General features: G+C 45.3%; 1 protein-coding gene across 2 annotated transcripts in view; it reads left to right on the top strand.

Annotated features, from left to right (window-relative positions):
• Window positions 1–26,502, top strand: part of Ntn4 (netrin 4) — a 98,854-nt gene that overhangs the window by 11,328 nt on the left and 61,024 nt on the right. For both annotated transcript variants that reach the window (XM_048418541.3, XM_048418540.3), the window contains exon 3: window positions 25,874–26,152. In XM_048418541.3, coding sequence (XP_048274498.2) covers window positions 25,874–26,152 — 279 coding nt within the window. The remainder of the gene's footprint in view (window positions 1–25,873; window positions 26,153–26,502) is intronic.

The raw sequence follows: 26,502 nt of genomic DNA, 5'->3' as shown, positions 1-26,502 counted from the left end.
GCTGCTCTTTTCCTCAGTTGCTGACATCTGCCTCACCAACAGTAGCAGCGATAAGTCACGATGGTGAGCTAATATCTAAGTGGCCTTCCGATGGGAAGGACCCTGTACGCATACTGCAGACTACTTTCCTCCTAGAGCCCCACTGAAGCTGGGCATGGTGGTGCTTGCCTTTAATCTCAGCACTGGGGAAGCAGAGGTGGAGGGAGCTCTGTGAGTTTGGGGCCAGCCTGGTCTACAGAGTGAGTTCCAAGAGAGCCGGGGCTATGTAGAAAGACTCTGTATCAAAGAGCAGAACAAAAAGAACCCTATGTGGTCAGGCATCAACATGAACTGCGTTCCATAGACATAAAAAGGGAGACGTGGTGAGTCAGAGGAACTCAGGAGTCAAATAGGCGATGAGCTAGCCAATATGAGGAATGGGGTAATGAGCTTACCTTAAAATTAATGATATGAGTAAGTATAACTTCAAAGTAGAGAAGTAGGCTGTCGGCAAGGCGCAGTAGCTAAGCACACTTGGGACAAGCCTGATGACCTAAGTGGGATCTTCAGGACCCACGGACGGAAGGAAAGAGCTGACTCTTGCAAACTGTCCTCTGACCCCCACACATGTGCTGTGTCATAAACCCCACCCCCACCCCAATAAATAAGTGGAGAAAAACTGTTGAAGAAGAATTCGTTAAGTAGACGATAAGACTAAAGCTAGATTGCTCTGTGACTGCTGGAGATTGTAGAGAATGTCCAGACTGATGGGTAATTTGAGATAAGTTGTGTTATGTACTTTGGTTTAAGAAATGGCTGGTTGCTTATATTGTAAAAATACTTATAACAACTGAAGATTTAGCATTAGCCCAGTGGTTCTCAACCTTCCTAATGCTGTAACCCTTGAATACAGTTCCTCATGCTCTGGTGACCCCCATGTAAAATTATTTTCATGGCTATTTTACAACTATAATTTTGCTGTGGTAAATCTGAATGAAAATACCTGTGTTTTCGGATGCTTTTAAGCAGCCCCCGTGAAAAAGCACAAAGAGGTTGTGACCCACAAGTTGAGAACCACTGATTTAAAATAAGTCATAGAGGAAGGAGTATGCAGGTTTCTGGAGTCCCAGAGCATGCTTCTTGATTGGTTTGGTTTGGAGAGGAGGGGAGGACCTTTCACCTAGCTAGTAACTACTCAAAGAAGTTTCTCTTAGTTCTCTAATGCATTAATGTGTCTGTCGTCTTGAAGTTCTCCATTAGCTATAACTGTATCATGCTATGTATAGTTACATACAGCAATTTGATTACATACAGCCTAAGGTATTCCTTTCCTTAGGGATTATAGCCAAAGATGTACACTGGCATCTATCAAAAAAAAAATTTCCTTCAGTGTAAACAAAACTCACCCAGGGATGATTGGTTAAAATTATTTAAAGAGGTTACGGAAAAGGGGAGCCCAAACATAGATGTCCAGGTGCCTGTTTGATTGAGGAGAGAGAGAATGCGTGTGTGTGTGTGTGTGTGTGTGTGTGTGTGTGTACATGTACAGGTATACATACATCTTCCTCTATCACTCCCCATTTTATCAAGTCTCTCATTTAACCTGGTTCTCACCAATCTAGCTCAACAGGCTGGCCAGCAAGCTTCAGGGCCCTGCCTCCTAGCTCTACACACGCTTAGCATAGCACGAGCTTGCCACCATGTAGCAGGAGCTTTTATGCAGAAGCTGGGGACCCAAACTCAAGTCTTCATGCTTGTGCGAGCACTTTGCCTGCTGAGCTGAGCCATGTCCCCAGCTCCCTGAGTGGACTTTACTCCAACAAAATAATACCCTGGTTTGTTTGTTTGTTTGTTTGTTTGTTTTTAAAGTCTGTTTTGCATTTGATTGTTTTGTACTTATTCTATTGGATACTTTAACTTTGCCAATATTTGGTCAAAATATTCTGGAAACTTTGTGAAATCAGATTGCAAAATGTCAGATTTTCATAGTGAGTCATTGAAATATTAAGGTTTAACGATGAGGAGCGTAAGAGAGGAAGATCCTGGAAGTCAGGTGTGTTCAAACATGTGAGGCAGCCTCAGGATACAGGGAACCTTCAAAACCAGAATAGAGATTAAGGGTATTAGGTGCTGGGAGCTCCAAAAACGCGTGAGGTGATTCACATTAGACTGCTTCTCATCCGTGGTGGGAAGTGTGTGGGAACATAGGGAACCCTCTTCCTAATGGAACCTGCCTCCTATCTCTTCCACTCCCACAGGATTTGTTCATTGAAGGCCATTGTTCTTTGTATCATTGTATCCACTCTGTGGATGCCAGCCCCTAAAGCTCTCACCAGCACAGACTCCTATAAGAAGTAAATGTCTAAGATACAGTCCTCAAACTGGAACTGAATTGGATGAACTCCGAACTGTTTACTGACTGTGCCAGATGTTACACACTTCCGAAGGAGTGATCCTTGCAAAATATTCACAGTTCATTTTTTCTCTTTAGGAATAGTTGGGGGAAGAAACCTAATCTGCAGAGAGGAGGTTTTGAGGTTTGTTTGTTTGTTCGTCCCTGTAGACTTGGATGGATGGATGGTAAGAGAAAATGCTAAGCAGGGAAGGGAAGAGGATGTGCAGAAGAGGGATGAATGCTTAGGCAGAGCCCCCAGGAAAAAAGATCATGACGACTGTAGGGATCAAGTTCCAAAAGAAAGTTGTGAGCGGCTGCAGGCCTGGTCAGGAATAGCAAGCGCCCTGGGCCTGCTGGCCTGGTGCTTTCAGAAGCAGGAGGCGGCGGCTGCTGATGTAGCGGAGTAGATGAGATCGGGGAGAAGATGAACAGCAGTGAGAAGGTGGATCTCAAACGCAGGTACCACAGGGAGGTCCACATTAACTTCCAGATCAATTAACATCAAATCATTATTTTCAGCATCTTTTTATACTAAAAAAAAAATGTGCAGTTTGCACCACCAATTGGTTTGACTTCCTTAGCATGTCATTAGTTTTTACCCTGAGTGGCATTACGTTATGGGAGACTTTAAACAAACCGTTGGTATAATATATTTTTAAGATACAGGTTAAGAAAAGACTACACAGGGAGGCAGGATGAAGGAGGAATTAGGGCAGCGGGAATGCATGGCAGAAATCAGGCCAGACCTCATAGAGGCTAGATGGGCAGGGGGTGACAGTGGAGGTGGCAAAAGAATCCCCTGGGTGTGTTTAGAAAGAGCTAACACATTGGGTAAGTGGTGTGTGTGTGTGTGTGTGTGTGTGTGTGTGTGTGTGTGAGAGAGAGAGAGAGAGAGAGAGAGAGAGAGAGAGAGAGAGGAAAGAGAGGCAAAGAGACAGAAATAGGAGGGGAAGGAGGAGGAGGGAGAGGAAAAAAGAAAAAATATAAGGATGCTCGTAACTTTGTAACTTGTACACCTGGAAGAATACAACAACCCTTTGCTGAGAAGCAGAAGACTCTGGGGCAGGGAGACAGAAGCTGATTTTGACATGCTAAGTGTAAGCTGTTTATTAAACACCCAAGTGCAGACACTGAGGAGGATTAGAGTTCAGAGACATTGACAGTCTACGGACTATATCTGAAGCTTTGACACTTGCTGGGCATATACCGGTATGGATAGGAAAGAGGAAGGCCTGGGAACTCAGCCCAGGTAGGGACAACTTCATCCATTGATGCTGCCGTTTCTGAAACACTCGTAAAAGTCCTGAGGCATTCACAAAAACCAGTCTCGCTCACTGATGGGACCAGTGACAATTGTGTTCTGATTCCATTGAGTTGCCACAGCCAGAAGGATGGGCATATAAAATGACAAGTGAGAGGGAAACTGGGAGCCACACTTTGGGTTTCCACAAGAGGCACTGACACAGTCAAAGAGAAGGAAGAAACAGTGGCTGGGGCCGAGTGTCAGTAGATGCATGACACTACTGTCGATGGGTCCTCTTCATCAAGTTCTACTTCTCATCCCCTGGCCTAAGTTCTAACTCAAGCATATTTTAGGTGGGTGGGTGGATGGATGGATGGATGGATGGATGGATGGATGGATGGATGGGTGAATGGATGGATGGACAGATGGATGGATGGATGAACGAACGGTTGGGTGGGTAGATGGATGGATGATTGGGTGGATGGATGGATGGATGATTGGGTAGATGGATGGATGATTGGGTGGGTGGATGGATGAATGGATGGATGGATGGATGGATGGATGGATAATTGGGTGGGTGGATGGATGGACAGTTGGGTGGGTAGATGGATGGATGATTGGGTGGGTGGATGGAAATTAGATGGATGGGTGGGTGGATGGATGGGTGGATAGTTGGGTAGGTGGATGGATGGATGGACAGACGGTTGGTTGGGTGGATAACTAGATAATTCATATTCATCCTTAAGGCCTTTGCCTAAGCTCCATCTTTTACCTAAACTCAGGGGTAACTCTACTGTACATGTGTACCCCATGTGTGTACCCCAGTACCTTTACTCACTTCTGCTGTGGCAGCTGTCACATTCTTTTGTGAGCTCCTTAAGGAGGTGCAAGCCACACCTACAGAAATACTCCCTGAGTGTCTAGCATGTCATTAGGGAGATATTCACCAAATAAATAAACTCTGGGTTTATCACTGTTAATATTATTGATGACAGCTCCTTCCCTGTTTCTTTCTGATTTACTTTTATGGCAAAGAAGTGGGTATAAGATACATAAATAGTGTGCTTGAGAAGCGACTTGCCAAGCGCCTCTTAAATCTGCCACTCAGGGCGACAGATCCCCAGGACAGTTGACAAGTGTAACTCTCTACAAACCTATGATGTCATGAATTCCATTCTTTTGCAAACCCAAGCCGCAGGCTCTGTTCCCAGTTGCCTGAAGCCTGGTACGAAGGAAGACTCCCATCTATTCCCACCTCTTGGAAACAGTGCAAGGCGCAGGCAAGGGGTTACTCCAAGATTCCGTTCAGTGTTTTCGTCGCTGCGAACGATTGGGAAGGGATTGCGCATGCGCCTCCGCAGTGCCGCCAACTGGGCTCTCGCCACACTGCTGTGTTGATGGCACGGGTAGTTGTTTGAGAATTCTGGGGAACAAGCCTCGTGATGCTATCTCTGGACAAGCTTTCGTGGCTGTTGGCTTGCTTGCGTAAAGCCGAGCTTTGTCCCTCTCTCTCCCAAAGACCTACTCTTTCAAGTAAGCCAAATCCAACATCCACCTCACTTGCTTAACCAGAGCTCAGAGGAAAAACTAACTGAAACAGAAACTATTTCGGAGAAAGAGTTTAAATATTAGCCAGGTGGTGGTGGCACACACCTTTAAATCGGAGGCAGAGGCAGGCAGATCTCCACATTTAAGGCCAGCCTGACCTACAGAGTGAGTTCCAGAGAAGCCAGAACTACACAGAGAAACCCTGTCCTGGAAAACCAAAAAGTGAGCAAGAGCGAGCGAGCGAGCGAGAGGGAGGGAGGGAGAGAGAGAGAGAGAGAAAGAGAGAGAGATTAAATATCATTTTGTCACAAAACAATGGGGTTTCTTTTGAAGAGAAAAAAAAGCCTAAACTGGGTCTAGTCTCCTTCAATTATTTATGTTATTCATATGTTGTATGTTTACGGACTTGATAATCTGAGAGTTTTAACTATGAATAAATTTGGAGGCACTTCCTGGGGAGGTCTACACAGAAAGTCACCTCGCGTACTAACTGGAGAGCCGAGCACTGGCTGACAAGAAGGGGAATGGGAAGGAGAAGCTGGCCATGGAGGTTTGGGTCTGACCTGCCAGGACTCGGACTTGTGAGAACTGGGGGCCCCTCAGCAGCTCTGGGCAAGGGTAACACAATTGGAGCCGTTGAGGAAGAAAAACGCAGGGACCGACATGAGAAACCCTTAAGCAAAATCTAGGGGAATCATTTCGGTAGGGATACATGTAAATTCCTCTGTTCAAAACTCGGCCGTCCTACCAACACCGGGGAGGTGTGACTGACTTATCGGCCATTCATGTGAAAAGCGAGAAAAGAGAGAGAGAGAGAGAGAGAGAGAGAGAGAGAGAGAGAGAGAGAGAGAGAAAAGAGAAAAATAAGGCCTGAGGGTTTTGGTTGACTGTAATTTTGCTGTGAATCATCAACATACCGTGCCTGCCAAAAACCTGAATGCAATCTTAGGCCACATTAGCAGAAGAGCAGCGTTCCATCCAAGCGAAGGAGAGAATGGCCCTCTGTCCTCCTCCTTGTCAAAGCACAGCTAGAATATTATGCTCAGGTCAAGGTTTTCCTATTTAGAGAACGCCCAGCAGTGCGAGTGAGAGCAATTAGAACCCTTGTTATATAATGAACAATTAACTCGGGGCATTTCGCCTAGGAGAGGATTTATGGATGATGCTCAGGGATTGCCAGCATTCTTCAGATATTTGAAGAGGGATTAGATGGACTCTGATGCCTCCAGAAGGCAAGGGTATGGCCAGAGAGTGACTCTCTAAAAACCTAAATGCGTCCAGAGTCAGACTGAATCCGTCGATTTCTCGCGCTAGGGAATGTTCCAGAAAAATCCAAGGATGCAGAGAGGGACGCTTACGGGCAGAGCTGGGAGTTGTTTCAGAGCCTCTGACTCTGTCCCCCCCCTCCCCCAAGCTCTGCACGCGCTCATTTTGACTTAGGAATTCTTTACATCCTTCTCGTTCAAGAGCAGAGGACCAGCGATAGGTACCGCAGTATTATAGAGCTAGCTAGTCTGCGCAAGCTGAGCAGCCACCCTCCGCTGCAGCAGGCGCTTTCAGGGGAGAGCTTGCTGCTGCTGTGGAAGGAACAGCCCTGCGTGCTTCTTAACCATTAACCACTAGGAAGTCACTCAACAGCCAGGGGAAGGGAAAGAAGAGAAAGAAAATGAGTCCCGACTGTCTGGGTTTTTGTCTTGTACCAGTGGGAGCCATTTCATCTGTATTTTGTAATAGGTCAGATACCACGTGGCCATTTGAGAGAGGAGTTGAAGCCCCCACCCCAATCTGGCCTGTGTCCAGGGGCTGGCAGTTTCATTGGCCAGTTCCACTGCTGTTCCCTCCAGGTGAAGATCAGCCATCTCACATGGTGATATAGCCAAAGTCATTGTCTCCTTATTCAAGGGACCTCCAGTTCTTCGTTTATAAACTGGGCCAATGTAAGAAAGACTCCAGTAATGCATATGTGGCTGTGTTTTTATGAATGGCCGAGGACTGTGTAACCACTACTAACACATCTTTTGCATTACTAAGGAGACGGCACCTGGGGCCACTTCATTTGGTGACCAAGTCGATATTTGGTTCTAGGGATGCGGTGACAAACAGAATAAAGTCCACTTCTAAAGTCTAAACAATAGACATAAGTGGATTTTTCTTTTTAAAAATGGTTGTATTTTGTGTGAATACTGTTTGTTTGAATATGTGTCTGTACGCCACAGGTGTGAGAGTCATGTGAGTGCTGGGAATCAAATCCAGGATGTCTGGGAGAGCAGCCAGTGCTCCTAACCACTGAGACATCTCCCTAGACCCCTAAATAGACTCCTTTAAAACAATAATCAGTTATTATTACAATAACTAATTATATATAATATATACCATATAATTTTTATATAATATATTATTATATAATAATTTGGGACTTCTTGTAGTAACTTGGAGCATTCGCCCATGTTCTGTAGGTCATCATGGATCTATCTTTTTTCCTTAGTGCTTTTAGACAGACTTTTAGTTCAGAACAAACATCTGTCTTGGCTACTTAATGGTACTGATAAGTGAACATAAAAATTATAGGCTTTTTTTTTTTTAAGGTGTAGACCGGTTATCTCATTGGACAGTTACAAAGTAGCTATGCTAGGTTTCAAGGAAAATGATCAAATCAGGTGAAAGGACAATTCCTGTCTCTCCAGTCATACCTAGTGCTGCTTATCCACTGTGATCTTACAAATTATTGTTAAATTATATCATGCATATCAAATGAAAGATAAAGAGCTAAGTTTTAAGAGATAGTTTTAGGTGGCAATGCTGCAGCCAGATAAAAGTATGAGTTGAAAGTGAAATGCCCGAGCAAGACTGAAAGAAATGGCTAAGCGGTGGTGGCGCACGCCTTAAATCCCAGCACTCAGGAGGCAGAGGCAGGCGGACCTCTGTGAGTTCGAGGCCAGCCTGGTCTATAAGAGCTAGTTCCAGAAGAGATTGAAAAAAATGTACCCACCTGCACCTTTGCGGTATTCCAGACTCCTGAAGTCATTTCTAAGTGATTCTGTCTGGAGTTTGCTCTGTAATGAGCAACAGTTACGCTCTCAACCTTCCTCTGGGTCCCCTTTTATTTTTCAGCTAAGGGTAAATACGCTTTAAGACTTTGGATGAAAGGTTTGCCATGAAGATGAATGGGCTTTTCAAATAATATGCTTTTCAAATTTCTCTTAAGGTGTTTTTTGGGTTAGTCAGGGAGTTAGAACATGTTTAAGAGATTACCTGTATAAAATATGGTAGCCAGAATACACCACACACACACACACACACACACACACACACACACACACACCTGTTTTCCAAAATCACTTTATGAAATATGATCCAGGCTCGCATGAAAATCCACAGCCAGGAGTTGAGCGGTGCTGTTCCTCTTTAGCTGCGTGTTCCTCTTTAAGAGCCCCCCTATGAACGTACTTAGTCACTTCTGCACAGTCTTGTCTAACAGAGTCTGTGAAAAAAGCCCACGTGGCTGGCTGCAGCGCCAGCAGCTCTGTCACTTACGCAGCCGGCCCCTGGTGCTGTGCTGCAGTTTCTAGCTCCTCAGCTGCATTGCTTGTGCTGCTGGAGACGTCTGTGAAGACACTGCAGATAAATACCCAGAAAGCTAAGTGGGTGACTGCCCCTTAACTACTTGAGGGATTTCCACATTGAAGATTAAATAGGCTGGTGTTGTATGGCCCCAAGATAAGTACTGGACCTTACGTAGGACAGGGGGAGCGATCCTGTTTCAGACGTAGCTACTGAACACTTAGACTCATTTGGCTTCCCCAAACCTCCACTCCTTTGTTACCTTAGCCTCATCTGCCCTTCTCTCAATGAATTTAGTTAGCCTGTGACCAGAAATATCATTTTCTTGGGGTGTAATAATGCAAGACAGATGTTACAGAAATGTATAGAAGGTGTATGTTATATTATAATCCAGATGTAGAACTGACCCTTCCTTTTCTCCACTTCCCAATACAATAACCTTTGACATCAGTCTCGCATCATCGTTTTGCCCTGTCTGGAGGTAACTGCATCAAAGCCTACATAAGCATGTGTCTCAAAAACAGCACTCAGCCCCTCTCACGCCACTGTCTCCACCGAGTCAGCTGGATCTCTTCCCAAAGAAGTGAACCCACCAAAAGCACTCTAGGTCTTTTCAAACTGAGTGTTGCCTAGGTCACAGAAAACCTTTGACATCCATTTAGATTTGGAAGCCTACAGTCACCAAAAGAAATGTTCAAAAATAGAGGTTAGACGCTTGGCATCCTAGAAAGAAGAAATGGAGATATTTTCATTGGTGGCTTAGGTATAGAAATAAAAGAGAGGCTGTTTTATACTCAGCCAGAGGGGTGAATGGTTTAGAAACTATGAGGCAAGAAGTACTGTGGGTAGTTTACCCAGACAATGAAAGCTAAATGATGATCACATTTAACTATTTGAAGGACTTTTTTATGTTGAAGATAAAATGAATTTACTTTGTTTATCTCCAATATAGTACTTGAAATTACAAGACAGACTATAGCTTAATGCAGAAGATCTGATAATGAAAACCATCTAGCAATGAAATGTGCTGCTTGATGAGAGTGGGGAGTGGGGAGGTGGGGAATGGTGGTATGGGGGGAGGGGTCTTATAGCAGGTAGGTGTGTCTCATAGCAGGTGGGTGTGTCTCACAGCAAGCGGGTGAGTCTCACAGCAAGTGGGGGTGGGTCTTATAGCAAGTAGTTGGCTATCAAAACAAGAGGGTGTGTCTCACAGCAAGTGGGTGTGTCTTACAGCAAGTAGTTGGGTATCAGAATAAGTGGGTGTGTCTCACAGCAAGTGGGTGGGTCTCATATCATGAGTAGGTATTAGTCATAATAGAGAAAACTTCCTCAGTTGAGAAATTAGGGTTAAGGAGTCTTTTGTTCCCTCCTAACTCCATAAATAAATAGAATTGTTTCATAGCATTCTTGATAGAGCTCAGTGTTCAAGAATTAAGGGGCAACTGAAATCCTGTGGAGCTCATTTTCCAAGAATTAGAGACATCTGCAAACCAGACGTGATAGCACAGGCCCGTAACTCCCAGCGTCTGGAGGCTGAGGAGGAATAACTGGAAGCTAGCCTGAGCTACACAGTGAGTCCAAGGACAATCTGGATGACAGTGGAGACTAGCCTGAGCTACATAGAGAGTTCGAGGACAGTCTGGACTGCGTAGCAAGACGGTATTCCTTACTCATCTTGTTTCTGCAACCAAATACCCAACAAAAGCCACTCAAGGACAAAGAGTGTATTTCACGTCCATCGTGACGGAGAGGTCGGAGAGGCAGGAATGGGAGCAGCTGGTCACCTCGCATTCCCAGTCAGGAGGTCGAGCATGACAGACACATGCTTGGACACAGGTTTAGCTCCCTGTCTTTTCTTCAGCCCAACGCCCCAGCTCATCAGATGGCACCACCCACACCTGGGGAGGGCTTCCCACTTATGAATGTAATCTAGTAAACCCCGGAGACAGGACCAGCGATTGGCTGGTCAGCATCCTGTTGAGATGGGAATCAAGCCTAATCATCACAGAGACACCGTCTCATCGAAGAAGAAGGGACAAACAAAACTAGGGGATCCCTGACACAGTATGTGTGGCTGCCTTTCTCCTTTGGGATTATAGTCTGAGTACAGTATGAAGTTCAGCGCCAAATAATAAGCAAATGGTAGTCTAGCTAATAAGTCAACGGTTCCATTCTTGAAAAGCTTCATGACACAGACCTGAGATTTTCATCTTATTTAACCAGGGGTTTGTCACCGTTTAAAAATAAAATTTATGTTAATGTTTAAAGACATAGGCAAGCTATATATTTATGTATATGTGTGTGTTTCTGGAGAGCCCAACCTAGGGTCTCACATATACTAAGCATATATTCTACCGCTGAGCTACATCCCCCAGCCTATTTACAGAAGCTGAAATGAGGTTCCACTCGTGAGCCCACGTCTCCTCGGAGTGCAGAATTTCTATTGAGAGCATTTTTGCTTAGAAACCCAATGGCTTGTAAACAGCCTTCAAGATTCTGTGCTTCGAATTCCTCCATAGAATTCTCTATTCTGTGGGCAGAGGAAAACATAGTCTGCCTTTACGCCATCATTTTCTCTCTCTACGCGTTAGACTTAGCTGTCTCCCAGTTGAGCTGACAGAGTGTTCTTCAGGAAGTGCAGTACAAACGAGAGAACGTTCGCCTTTTCAATGTTCGCTTGCCTTTTCAAATGAGAGATCGTTCGCTTGCCTTTTCAATGTTCGCTTGCCTTTTCAAAGGCTTGCCAGCTGCTGGCCATTCTGTCTGCAGGTATCTCCTCCTAGACTGCTTCTGTTCCTTTCCTTAGTTCAACTCTTGAAACTAAACCTCGTCCTTCAGATGGGAACTCAATGGGGAAAAGATATGCGAGACTCTTTTCTGCTGGGGAAACGTTTCACGCTTGTAATGAATATGGGTCCTCAAGGTCAAAGTGGCCCTGTCCTGCCCACTCCTCCAGTAACAGTAAATATTTGTCCGCGGCCTAAGACAAGTCGTGAGGTCCTTTTGAAGTCTGTTTGTTTGGTAGCCAGGATCTCCCCACCAGGGAAACAGGGTTGGAGGCTTGTTTTCAAACCTTAGTCAGGACATTTGGTTGCTCCTGCTAAAGTCTGAAAGCGAGGAAAGGACATCCTGGGGTGAAGTTTGTGTTATAGAAACCTGCCAGTGCGTCCACTCGTGTTCAATGAGAAAGCTCACCTAATTGTGGTTTTCTGTATCTGAGGTTTAGATAGACCCACAAGACAGATAGACAGATACATAGATACATAGATAGATGCCCTTTTAAAAAGTACTCATTAAAAAAAAAAATCTCTATTGTCCCACCTCAGAAAATAAATCCTATTTTCATTGTCACTACCCTTCTGCAATTAGAGTACCTCGCGGTCATACCGAGGTGGCCAGGGCAAAGAAGAGTCTGAAAACTTTATTCTGATTACACTGAGCGATGAAAGCAAAGCCAGTCCAAAGCGTAGGAGCTTTAAGCTCCGGGAATGAAGCATCCCTGCCCCCCCCCCCAGAGGTATTGGAGTTTCCCTCCACTGCAGGGAAAGGATGCCGTCTGCTATTCAGACACTGAGTGTGTCTCTTAACACAGCTAAGCATAGAGAACAAACTCTAGCTTGTTCAGGGGAAAAGAATCTCAAGTAGGACCCACAGGCCCTCAGAGAGGAAGGGAGGTGGGGCCTGGAAGGGCAAGCAAAGAAAGAAGAAATGCGTTTACGCAAGCAAACCGCTGCCACTAAATCAGGTAGATTTTCCCTTTTGTTTCTAACATTCCACAAGTTGCAGTTTCCTAAAATGTTGTGGTTCTGAGATGGGATTTCAGCTTTGGCTCCTGAAAGATTATCAGTTACAAGATTTAGCTTCCTGCAAGATTAAAACAAACAAACAAAAACAACAAGCAAACTACATAATACCGTGGCTTTCAGGTCCTAGACCTAGACAACACAGGACTGAGTCCTGAGGAAAGGAGAAACAAACACCGCAGGCCTTAGGCAGGCCTCTGCTTACCAGCGGTTACTCACAGGGCCGTTTCCAAGCCTCAGCAGGGAAAGAGAAACCTGAGTTGAGGAGACAAAGTCAAGGCTGCTTCTGTTCTTCAGGGTGGGTTACTAGAGGGCGAATTGCGGGGACAGGGGGATGGCTGGACATCAGTGCAAAGGCTGGCATGGACTTCTGGCTGACTTCCGAGCTGGATATGTACATCCTAAACTTCTACAAGAGTGCAGGGACCATCCCTAGAAAGCTGTAGTCGAGCAATTCTGAGCATTTCTTCAAAGGTGGCGAATATTTGGTCTTCCCACTCCACAGAATGAAAGACTTCGGGATTCACAGGCATCAGGGCAGTGTTGTTACAAGGATTCTCAGGGAGCTTTAGCGGTGGAGCTAAGTGAGCCCCAGAAGGTGGTGGCTCTATCGAAGGTGGTGGCTCAGTGGGCAAGAGTGCTTACTTTGCAAGTGTGGGGATCTGAGTTCAAATCCCCAGCACCCCAGGTAAAAATCCAGGCAGGCAAGGCTGCATGTGTGTCTAAATCCAGCATTGAGAGAAGAGACCCACAGATCCTGGGAACTCACTGGCTGCTGTAGGAGGTTCTTCTTTCTATGTGTTGCTTCCTTTGGTCAAATAAAGAAGCTGCCTTACCTATTTTGGGGCTAAGCTAGCTGGGCGGCAGGACACAGCCCACTGCTCGTCCTACTATAGATTGGCGCCCATACTACAACTGGCCACCCAAACCTAGTGAAAATGGTGAGCTTTTTCTTCAGTGAGAGAATTTCATAGCTATAATGCAGTTTACAAGAAAGGTAGACACCCAATGTCCTGCCCTGGAACAGAGACAAAAAGGATTAATTTATCACAATTAAACTAATTTTATACCACATTTAAGTCTAACCATCTTAGAGACGTACATCAAAATCTAGTGAGTAACAAACCTAAAATTCACAATGCCTACTCCTTAAGCAAAACTATCAAGCAAGAAAAAGTGACTCCTAGCCAGAAGAAAAGTTCATAGAAACATACCCAGCCAAACACACACAGACAGTGGCATCAGCAGGCAAGGACATTGAAGCAACTATTGTAAATAGGGCTCCGCATGGCCAAGAAAACATGGATGTGTTGAAGAGAACCATGGGATACACTAAAAAGATTCAAATGGAAAGTCTAGAAACAAAACGCCCAGCATCCAAATATGCTGTAGGCATTAAAGGTAGAATATATGGTACAGATTCTATGTCACCAGTAGAAGCTATATAAGAATGCAGAACAGAAGCAGAAGGAGATCAATCAAAACAATAAAGCAACCCTGAACTGTGGGAGAACCCCCGTTGTTCAAAGAGTCCACAATTAGAGCCTAAAAGAAGCAGAAGGCAAAATAGGGAAACTGGGAAACTTTTCCAAACTGAGTAATAGCTCCCAGCCTACCGACCTAAGAAGCTCAATGATTCTCAGGCAAAAGAAGAGATAGAATGAGAAAAGTACCAAGGCTGCCAACAAGATTCAAGAAAGAAAAGGCAGACATTTCTGAAAATAGTGCCGGTATAATTCGACCTGTAAAACTTAAAACCAAAATCAAAGACGCCCTAAGAGCCTCAGTAGTCGGTTCACACCACATAAAAACTGACCTGAAGCAGACTATAGGCCCAAACATAAGAGCTTAAAAACATAGAACTTATAAAAAAGAAGTTGTGTATGACCTAGGGTTGGAAACTATTTCAGAGATGGGATACAAGAAGCACCAGCTACAAAGGAAAAGTATCAACTTTGCAAAAACGAAAAGGCTTTGCTTTTAAAACACTTAGTAAGCGCCAGCCCGTGAGAAAGATTTGGAAAGCTTATGCCTGAATATGCGTTTACATGTGGTAATTCATGAAAGCCCTAACTCAAGAAAAATAACCAAAATGGGCGGAAGGTTTGGATAGACACTAAGTCACAGGAACGAGCCAAAACATGAAAACAGTGCGTAATCCTGTAAGCCAATGGAAACCGCAAATTGAAATCGCCGTGAGAAACCGTTCGTATTCACTGCACAATGAAGGCGACAGATCGAAAACAAGTGTTGACAAGGGTATGTAGCAGCTAAAGCTTCTCATTATGCACCCAGAGCAGAAATACAAACGTGCGCAGCCACCGTAGCAGAAGCCTGGCAGTTCCTTATAGTGTATCATCCACCGCACCACCTAGCAATCGCCCTCCCAGGGATCGCAGTGGCTTCTGCTCTCATTATGACGTCTACGTGACACTTGAGTGTGTCAACACCCCAACCGCCTCTCTACTAAGCGTGGATACGTGACGGCCAATATTCCTCTATTTGTGTCTTGTTTCTGTTTCCTGGTCCCCGTGGCCTTTCTTAAAACCTTTACACGGGGACCCTTCTGAGCTGCCGAAAGTATTCCACCTTCAGGAGGGTGTGGCAGCTCACACCTTCGACTCTAGGGCTGAGGCCAGCCTTTCCGCCTAGTTCCAGGCCAGCCAAGGCTACAGCGTGAGAGTCTGTCTCAAAACAAACAACAACACATAACTCCTGTCTCCAGCCAAGCCGGGCAAGGTTCCCGGTCTTCTTTTTTCCCTGTAGATTTGCATCTACCATTGTTGCTTTTCTGCCTTTGCGTTTTCACTTCTTTGGGCTTCCACGAGCATACATATTTTTTCTGTTTTATTACATTCATCCCTGACCCTCTCTTATACCTTTCCTGGCTCTTCCTCCCGTGCTCTAAACACCGTGGCCCCCAGTGCCCAACCTCTGTCTTCTCATTTGGGTGCTGGCACCCACTTTCTGGCCTCTCACACCTGGCTTCTCTTCTCCTGACCTCCCTCCCCCCAGTCACCTCTGTCCTGGTTCTTCTCTTTGTCATGTTAATTCTCCAGCAGGAGACTCCAGTTTTGTTTTTTTTTTTTTCTCTCCCCTGGTCACCTATTCACCCTTCTGTACCCAGCCCCAGCGTTAGCTGAATTTGGACTCCAACCACCTGCGTTCAAATGTTAACTGTGCTGCTTCCCAGCTACATGACCTTGGACAAGCTGATGTTTCCTTTTCAGGGTTCCTTTATCGGAAAGATGAGCGTGAGGCGCACCATTGCCAACACCCTAGGTGTTCTTTAAGGATGAAATGAGATAAGGAAGAATGGAAGGTCTTTATAAATCAGAACTGTTGTCTAGCCTGTCTGAGTTTTCCCAAACACGTATTTGTAATATGCACTAAGCTTGTTTGTACAAACAGATACAGTCCCCTGTGTCCCTAGAGCCCACAGTCTAGAAAAAAACACAGACAATTAAATTAAAAAAAAAAAAAGCATGGTAACTTCCAAGTCTGGAAGGAATAATAGATCCTGGAGATAGCACATGGCGGGGACACCTAAGCTGGACTTGTGATGAGATAGGACAATGAAGCAAACTTTGTGAACAGAGTGACGTGGGAGATGACATCCATAAGATAGTGTGAGTTGGCCAGGTCACAGGGTGGGCAATGGGTGATGATGAGAGAGGGGTGTAGTGTGTATTCCAGGTGAAGCACAGCTTTGGCAGGGAGCTTTCTTGGATCGGAACCAGGTTCAATATGGCAGAGCAGGGCAGGCAAAAACTAGGAGGTCACACGAGCATTTCTGTCACAGGGCAGACAACGAGAAGACCCTGTAGATCCAAGATGTGAGCTAAGCGGACTCTTGAGTAAATGGGTCGTCAGTATTGAAGCAAGACCCATTCAAAAGCAGACAAACAGGATCTGAGAGGCTTGTCAATAAGTCCTTCACTTGGCCTGGCATCACCGGTTGGTCTGTGTCTCAACGAAAGCAAGGTCCCTAGGGAAATGTTACGTGCCAGTCAGCTTCATTTGTAAGAGTACTGATTTTTTTTCAAGGTATCCCTACATCTGCGACTCTTGAAAAAAAAAAAAAAGCCTCACAGCTTCCTTGTGTGCCACACAAGACCCGGGACCATCACTTTTCCCGATAGTACGGTCAATCCCAGCCACTATCAGGATAACAAGGGATAATGCAACATATGTCATTCCATAGTTTAAATTCAACTTAGACCGGGAACAGCTGGCTTCAAAGGGTAAGGGGGATTTGTGGGGAAAATTCTTAATGGGGAGGCTGAAATCCTGGGTTCTGGTCCTAACTGTCACCGACCTGCCCCCTGATCTTGTAAGTCACTCTGAGCCTGCCAGGACTGGATCATTGATCCTAAGGATTCTGCTGTTCGAGTCCTTTGATTCTAAGTGCTGAGCAAAGGAAAGGCTGGGATTCCGTACTCATTGGGGGAATTTGGGGCATTTGTTTTCTGCCCAATCTCTGTTTTTACTTTGCTTCTCTGATGTTTCTTGTCAGAAACATCTCCTTTCGGTCCTGTCCTCCTCCCTTTCCTTTGAAGATATTTCAGAAGGAGCCTTTCAGGCTCTAAAACCGTAAATATGCCCTTGAAACGCGCAAAGAGGCTTTTGTGTACTTACTACTGGAGGTTATTATCGGACAAGCAAGTCACTTCAGTGCACGGCATTCCTCCGCCCGCCCCGCTGAGGGCTTTATTGGGTTGTGTTGCCCTATCTCAGCAGATTAAGACTCTCCCTCTTGAAAAGGTGAGCTATCTGATGAAGCAGGGTGCCTAACGCTCCAGGGGTGTAAGCAAAAGGATTCTGTCGCTGCCCAGAAGTCAGACATACTTTTCCAAGACGAGTAGGTGCTTCGCTTAAAAGTGTTACAGTCAAGGACAAACGTTCTAAAATTAAACCAACCAGCTGTTCAACGGCGGACGCCCACACGTCAATTACTGTCCTCTCCTTATCTAGCCTTCAAGAATTCCTACTCTCTGCAAGGCTTTTGAAAAGCCTGAAATGTCACAGGCTTTCCAAGAGGAACCCTGAGCCATGGTGGCAGAAACCTGTTACGGGAGCCCATTAAGGCTCACTGCCTCCTCTCACGGAGCATGCGCTCTTCGCGTTTTTCAATCGGATGCCAAACCCTTCAACTTCAATGATGGCAGCAACTGACTTCAGATGTTTAGGGGATGTGGCCTTCCTCGTTGGCATTAAAGAATATCAGAGGTTGTGTGTGTGGATGGAGAGAGATGATTCCTGGGCTCACAATGAGGGAACCCAAGTTCAGCTCCAAGCACACAATATATCAGGTGACTCCAGGGGAAGCTGACATTTCTGGCTCTCATAGGCATCCGTATTCATGTGCACATATACACTCACACACGTACACATGATTAAAAATAAGGCCAACCTTTTTTTAAAAAGGAAGAAAACAAGACAGACAGTGGTGGCACACGCCTTTAATCCCAGCTCTTGGGAGGCAGAGGCAGGCTGATGCCTATGAGTTCGAGGCCAGCCTGGTCTACACAGCCTGGTTTTTGATCTGATTGAAAATGAAGATGCAGCAGGTCAAAGTAGGAGGGTGTAAGGACAGAAGCACCGAGGGGACAGAGTCACAGCAGCCATCTCAGGCTCTACACTAAGAAACGGGGGTGAGAAGAGCAAGTGCACCCTGGAGTTAGCAGAACAGAAGCAGAAAGTAAGGAAACGGGAAACAACAGGCAACACCATGGAGACAAAGGCTGCTTCTTCGAGGACACAAGCTTCAGGTTCCATTAAGGAGAAAATGCAGCCACGTTCCAGAGGCAACCTTGCTCCACACACAAGAAAGCACACCACAGATCCCATGGTTCTTTATTCATCTCCACCTCATTGTTTTCCTTATGAACACAAACATCGCAGGATTGTGGCGGAGATGGCGGTGCGCCTTGAATCCCAGCACTCCAGAGGCAGAGGCAGACGGAGCTCTGTGAGTTCAAGGCCAGCCTGGTCTACAAGAGCTAGTTCCAGGATGGCCAGGGAGAGAGACCCTGTCTTGAAGAAATCAAAAACCAAAACCCAAACAAAACGAAACAAAACAAAAAGGTAAATATTTTTACTGCTAAGCCTGGAGATCTGAGTTCACACCCCAAGCCACACCTGGTAGATGCAGAGAACCAACTCCTGCACGTTGTCCTGTGACCTACACACACACACACACATACACACACACATACACACACACACATACACACACACATACACACACACATACACACACACATACACACACATACACACACACATACACACACACATACACACACACATATACACACACATACACACATACACATACACACACATACACACATACACACACATACACACACACATACACACACATACACTCACATGCACACACATACACACACACATACACACACACATACACACATACATATACACACATACATATACACACATACACACACGTACACACACATACACACACATACACACACATTAAATAATTGTAAAAAAATTTAAAAATATAAAAAAATCATATATGATATGGAAGAGACGAAATCCATAAAGCATGTAACAAAATGTAGCAATGCTTTACATAGATATTAATAAATGCATGTGTTCATATGATTTGCATTAAGAGTATGTAGTGTTATAAGAATGCAAATTACACATATAAGAAATCATCAAGAGTTAATTCAATAGGAGTCTTTTTTTTTTAATTTTTTTGAGACAGGGTGTTAACAGTTTTGCCTTTCCTGAACTTGCTTTATAGACCAGACTGGCCTTGAACTCACAGAGATCCACCTGCCTCTGCCTCCCGAAAGCTGGGATTAAAAGCATGTACTATCACTGCCTTTAACGGGAGTTTTTAAAAGTTAAAACAAAATTAAAAAGAACAACTTATTTTCTTAGTTCTAAGCCTAGTCCCTGTTTGACTTTTCCTATTAAAATGCAATTTGAGAAACCGTTCATTCATTGTTTTTTAGTAGTAATTGTGAAATGCTCTTGTGTGCTGGAGTCTATGGGACACGCAGGGGGGCCCTTAGCTCCTCACCAAGCAAGATCCCAAGCTGTGAATGCTCAGTCTAATGTATACCAACAAGCAAATGGGCACAAACAACGGACTTCTGAGCAGGTGCTATCCTGGAGCAAGTACCCAGGGCATCCATGGGGGTGGGTTATCAGTTGGGACTTAAAACATTTCCCACGATAGCAATCGAACAGTAAGTTTTTAATGTGATGGTTATTTCTGGAGGGCAGGCTCATTCTTTTTTTTTTTTTTCCTCTCTCTCCTTCCCCCTTCCAAGCCTCCACTCCTGCCCTCGCATCATGTTTCATGAATGATTATTCAAGAGAGGCAATAAAACTTGAAGTATGGGACAATACATAAAACATATTTTTGGAAGAATTCCTTCACCGTTATGCACCTGCTGTTGGCTTAGTCCTTCCTCTGCTTTTAACAATCCCCAGCTTGTCGTGGGATATCTGGACACTGTGTGAAAGTGTATCGCTGTCATTGGTGTAATAAAAAGCTGAACAGCCAATAGCTAGGCAGGAGGCACAGGCTGGATTTCTGGGGAGAGGAAGAAAGAGCAGGAGGAATCCAGAGACACCAGGAGGGGAAACAGGAGGTGCAGGATGGAAGAGAGGTAATGCCATGTGACAGACCGTAGGTGAAAAGAAACAGGTGAATAGTTGGGAGAGTCACTTGAGACAAGTCTAAGCTAAAGGCCAAGCTTTCATAATTAAGAAGTTTCAATGTTGCTATTTGGGGCTGGCGATGGAAAGGAAAATCCTTCTACACCAGCTCAGGGCACATAAAAACATACACTCTGTTTTTTACAAATTCTCAATATACTGCTGGGTTTAGGGTGGTTGCTGTTTGTTTGTTTATGAGAGACCAAGAGTTTGTTTTGGGCTTACAGTGCAAGAAGACAAAATGTGTCATGGTGGGGGAAGAAGTTTGGCAGCAGGAGAGGGAGGCTGCTGGCCACACTGTATCAGCAGACATCAAAAGGAAGTGAGGCTGGTCTATACAACCTCAGGGTTCACCCCTAACTACCCGCTTTCTCCAGCAAATTCTGTAATATGTGAAAATCCAGGGGTGGGGAAGGAGGGGATCTAGTCCGTTTAGAACTCTTTAAGGAATTACACCAAAGCATAAAAAGTGGAACCTGAGCTGAGACTCCACAGCCACACATGACATGTTAGGGTTCCTAGCCTCACAGGAGTCAGGCAAGTAAGGTGGGCATGGTGGCGCACGCCTTTAATCTCCGCACTCTGGAGGTAGAGGCAGGTGGATCTCCGAGTTCGAGGCCAGCTTGGTTGACAGAGCAAATTCCAGGACAACCAAGGCTACACAGAGAAATCCCCACCTTGAGAGAGGGGATGGATGGGGTGGGGGAGGAGATGGTCAGACAAGACCAGGGATTGGATAGCAGAGGAATCCAAGATTCATTCAGAAGGGCAGATAGTTTTAAATTCTGCATTTTCGTAGCTCTGTCGATTTTACTTTTAGAAGTTAGAAAAATACCATGTAAGTCCACATTTCACGCACAGGGTGTTCATTGTATTTGGTTACATGGAGAAGGAAACAGCCTCATTGCCTAACAATAGTAGCCTAGCTAAATAAATTATGTCATCCATACAATGGCATTCTAAGCAGGGTTTTTGTTTTTTTTTAAACTGTGTGACAATGTTTCTTGCTCTCTCTTCTGCATCAGAATTACCTAGCGGGCCCACTAAAACTTTGCTTGCTGAGCCAAGTTTGTGGAGTTTCTGATTTAGTGGACCTGAGATAGGGTTTAAGAATTTGCTTTTCTAAAAAAAAAATCCCCCAAGGGTACCAGAGGTCCAAGGACTGTACTTTCAGAACTGCTGATATACAGGCATATTTTTTGACCCAGAAGAATACTCATCAATTGTACAGAATTGTTGGCAGTCTATACAGGAGTTTAGGGGGAAAGATATTATTAAGTTCATATTCCTAACTGTCTGTGGAAAAAAAAAAAACCATAGTGTGGATACTTGTCTTCTAAATTATGAATAGAACTTCTCTGTAATGAGCAGAATGCCAGTAACTAAAACACAATAAAAATCACTAAATTTAAGGAGAAAGAGTCCTGAGGCACCAGGCATCAATCTAAGAGGCTGGAAGAAGGCTCAGTCTTTATCAGGAAGGAGGGCTCCTGACTCTTGTACTTGTTGGGAGTGTCCGGAGGCAGAAGCTCATTGATGGATCAACCCCCAGGCACCTCCTGCTCTTCCTGGGGACAAAACAGAAAGGGGCTGATGGGAAATGAAGGGCTCCCACAGCGCCTTCCTCCTCTCCAGCAGTGACACACAGGCTTCTTCTGGGTAGGACCCAAGGGCCACCTGCCAGGACTCCACAGCATCTGCATTGGCCTACTCTGTTTCCTGATGTAGGCTAGATCCCCTTCCCAGAGTATCAGATTAAGGCGTCTCCTCTCTGGAAAAAAAAAGATTTCATGGTTTAAATTCCCGTTCCCTTTTGTGTCGGTGGCACTCGGCTGTCTCCTTCCCAGTACGCAGCCGCAGGGGTCACGATGTCCCTTCCCGGCTGATAGCAGCCTGCCAACTGTGGTGTCATGCACACCCAGCACAGAGCCACCATTCAGCCTCCCTGGGCTGGGTTCAGGAAGCAAAAGGGCCTCTAAGTTTCCCCAAACCTTGATGGATCTTGTGCTTTTGCCGAACAACTCACGGGGCGAGAGGGTTGGGGAGGGAGAGGGGGATCCCGGTAAATGTCCAGAATGTCAAGGGTAAGCACGTGACCGGAACAGAGAGCAAACAACTGCCTCCGATGTCCAGGAAAAGGAAGGGTGGGCAGACAGCCCGTGAAGCCTAGAGGCTTCTCAGCGGGCAACGCTTGTCTAGCGCTGGGTCATGTCTCCCTATGCCTGCATGAAGAGCTAACAGAGATGGCTGTGTCTCCTTCGTTGCCCATAACGGCTCCAGCTTTGGGGATTTTTGTTTGTCAAGTGTTTCAAAAAAAAAAAAATATGAAGCAGGTTCTCTGATGTCTATCTTTACAAAGCAAAACCCATTATTTCCGCGACAACTCTCAACTCAGTGACATAGTGTTGGGTCGGAAAAGTTGATTCCGCACGGTGTCATTTCCCACCGACTTAATGCGGTTAAAAATGGGCCAGAATACTTTTAAGATAGCATTTGTCTGCGTTTGAGGTGTTTAGAAATGCACGCACCGCTTAGTTGATAACGCAGCCTCTATGACTGCTGTACCAAGCTCTTCCCTCTCCCCCTGGGATGCTGTGAAATCCTGCAGAGCGTTTATCCCGGGGCTCTGTACGTGGGAGGCGGGGCTTCCAAACTCATCGTTACTCAGAAGCAAAGGGGATTTTTGTCATTCATTAGTCATTAACCAAAAATGCATTAAACACCCACAAAGTGCCGGGATGGCTCCTGTGATGTTGGGACTACCCCCAGGAAGCTTTCACTCTGCCCAGGAGGACAACAGACCAAAGACTGTCAGGGACTAAGCGTGGGTACTACAGTACTGATTGCTGTTAGTGCTCTAAGCAGACTGTCAGGTACTAAGCACGGGCATATAAGTACTAAGGACCAAAATCAGGCAGGGCCATTGAAGACTATATTTTATTCTGAAGAAAATGGGTCTTTGACAGGGCAGGGAGGAGGATGGTTAAGCAAGAGTGTGGGGCGATTCGAGCTTCCCCTATATACTGCAGGGAAATGCTTTCTGACTACTGTAGAAAGGCCAAGGGTCCACCGAGTTCCGCCCAGGCAGTGTTATATTTGATGGAGAGCAGTGTTGTCCTCACAGGCAGGGTGTAGGTTCTCCGCAGCGGACCCCTTCCTTTCCATGTTTTCGCTATAAATTACGTTTCTTTTGGGTGGCGGGGTGGGGGGTGATACGGGGTTTCCCTATGTAGGGCTGGCTGTCCTGGCACTCGCTCTGTAGACCAGGCTGGCCTTGAACTGGGTGATCCACCTGCCTCTGCCTCCCAAGTGCTGGGTTTAAAGGCATATAACACTATGCCTGGCCATTTCTTTTCTTTCTTTTTTAATTTTTACGATGTTTGTGTCTTGTATGTGTGTGAGTGCTTTGCTTCCATATATATGTGTGCCCCATATATGTGCTGGGTGTTTGTGGAGTGCCGAGAAAGGCGTTGGATCCCCTGAAACTGGAGTTATGAATATTTGTAAGCTACTATGTGGGTAACTAAACCCAGCCTTACAAGAGCAACGAGTACTCTTAACTGCTGGACCATCTCTCCAGCCCCCTAAAATTCATTCCTAAAATAAAAAAAAATCTTATCTAAAGCATCCTTAAGAAAAATTCAGTTTTTTTTAAAAAAAAAAAAAGAAGGAAAAAGAAAAAGTGGAAACAACGTTGAGGATATAGAGAGCTTCCCTAGCGTGTGAGCCTGTGCAAAGCCCATTGTTTGATCCTTGGAACAAAAACAAATTTAAAAAAAATATTTTTCTATAAGGTCAACTTGGATACATTTTCCCTAAGTGGTAGTTTTTTCCAAAGCCTACATTTGAAAATTATGTTCGTGCTACTTAGTTATCAAAATATTTCTGGGTTTTGTTTATTATTGTTAGAGTATTTAAGACTTCACAGCCTAAAAGATGCTCAAGAATCTCAGCATGCTCAGTGCTCAAGACTGACAAAGTTTTATTCTATGTCTTTATAAATCCTGCATAAGCATGTGTTGTTTAATACTTTTTCATATTACAATACTTCAGAATCTCTTATATCCCTTGTTTCCATTGGCTGTGGCCAACCTTACTCCTCCAGGTAGCAGGCAAATTGGGGACTGTGTGTCACCCATGCCAGAATCACTTACGACCCCAGCACTGTGGAGACTCATGCATGAACAAAAGTTTCCTCCCACCACCCAAAGTCTGCCCCGAATCCTCCTCTCTCCAGTTTCCTTCCTCAAACCTCAGAGTTGTCTGTAACCTACAGGAGAGAAGCAGGCTCAGTAGTCACGTGGTGTATTATTTGACCAGGAGGGATGTCGGAAGCTTGGTCAATCTCTTTTCTCCTCACACTTGGATCGAAATGACTTCTGACTCATTTCAGAAATCAGTCTGTCCTCAAGGGCAGTGCATTTACCGTCTGTAGGAATACTCTTTTTGTAAAAGTGCCTACAAATGTGGAATTCAGTTCCAGCAAAGGAAAACTCAAAATATTTGTAGAACAGAAATAATGGCCCTAGTTGTTAATCAATTAGTCTTTGAAAGGGTTAAGTTTCATTCAGAAATATAAGCTCCTGGATCTTGGCTTTACAGTTGCTTCTCAACTGGCTGTCCTGTTCGATTTTTGACTATTTAGATATCTATTTACTGAAGGGGTAGGCATCCAACCCAGGGCCTCCCTTGAGCTACACACACACGCTCTGATTCAGCCACTCCCCTCATTCTTTACCTGTATAATCTGTAATGGCGAATCAATCCCACACCAGTTAGGTTTTAAAGGGGGTATTTATTTTGAGGGGTAAAACTTACATACACACAAACCATCAGGAAAGGAGCCTAGTCACTGGAGCAGGAGCCGGAACCAAGCATCGGAACCAAGAGAGGCCAAGCCGAGGCTTGCTGCTTTTTTTTAAAAGAGAAATATACCACGCCCCCAGTGAGCGGAAGGTACTCCCGCAGCAAATCTGTGCTCTGGGAAGTGAGGCTATCTTTTTAGAACGTGCAATGACTCATGGGATATCTGGTCACACCATCCCATTGGCTCCCTGCAGTGCAAGTCACCCCCACCACAGCCTCTAAAGGCCCTCCCTCTCTGCACGTCATGTTTGCTTCTTACTCTTTCCAGCCCCTCTTCCCTTGTTCACTGGTCTCCAGGCACGCGGACCTTCTTTGTTTGGTTTGGGTTTGGATTTGACACAGGGTCTCTCCATGTTGCCCTAGCTGGTCTTGAACTCTTGATTCATATGATCTTCTTGCCTCACTCCTATTTGCCACCGTGCCTGGCCTGCTGTTCTTCCTAAAACAAATCAAGCTTGGCTCTGCTACGAAGCCTTGAAGCTTGCTGTTCCTTCTGCTCAGAATGCTCATCCCCCATGACCTCTGCATGGCCACCGTCATCCCGGCTGGTTACTCACTGTGTACTTCTGTATCCCAACAGGACGTACACCCGCTCCTTAGAATAACAGGGTGGTTCTTCTCCAGGTGTGAGCAAGGCCTGAAAGCCTCAGGTTATCTTATCACGCCGATAACCAGAGGCATAAATCAAACTGGGACTACAGCTGGCAAACAGTCCAGGGCTTGCACACCGCCTGTGCACACACACATGGTGTTCTCTTCTCCTTGCAGGTTATTTTCAGAGCTCTGTCACCACCGTACGACATAGAAAACCCTTACGGTGCCAAAGTTCAGGAGCAGCTGAAGATCACCAACCTCCGCGTGCAGCTGCTCAAGCGACAACCCTGCCCTTGTCAGGGAAACGACGTGAACGCAAAGCCTCAGCATTTCACACACTATGCCATCTATGACTTCATCGTCAAGGGCAGCTGCTTCTGCAATGGCCACGCTGATCAGTGTGTACCTGTGGATGGCTTCAGACCCGTCAAGGCTCCAGGAGCATTCCATGTGGTAGGTTAAAAAAAAAAAACAAACCAGAAGTTTGGCTTTGAGGACCATAGTCTAAGTCCCCTGAGTCTGCCTAACGGTGCTTCTTATTTCTTCCTTGCTATCCATTCCTCTGACTCCCTACTCAACCCATGAAGAGCTATTAACTTGTTTTTGAAATAATAGTCAAGTATGATAATTAGATTCCTTGGGAAATATCTATGACAGTATTTTTGTGCCATGACCTTTGTATCCAAAGTGTAATGTGAGCAGGATTGAGAAGTTGGCATGATCATATTATTAACACACACACAAGCCACCTTTGGCTTCAGGAAGTAGGGACCACCGTTGAAATTTATGGAGCGAGGAAAACT

This window comes from Myodes glareolus, chromosome 26 (assembly GCF_982192425.1).
Source record: "Myodes glareolus chromosome 26, mMyoGla1.1, whole genome shotgun sequence".
In the NCBI taxonomy this organism is placed as follows: Eukaryota; Metazoa; Chordata; class Mammalia; order Rodentia; family Cricetidae; genus Myodes; species Myodes glareolus.
Note: the sequence above shows the minus strand (reverse complement) of the source record. Positions and strands in the feature narration are given on the sequence as shown.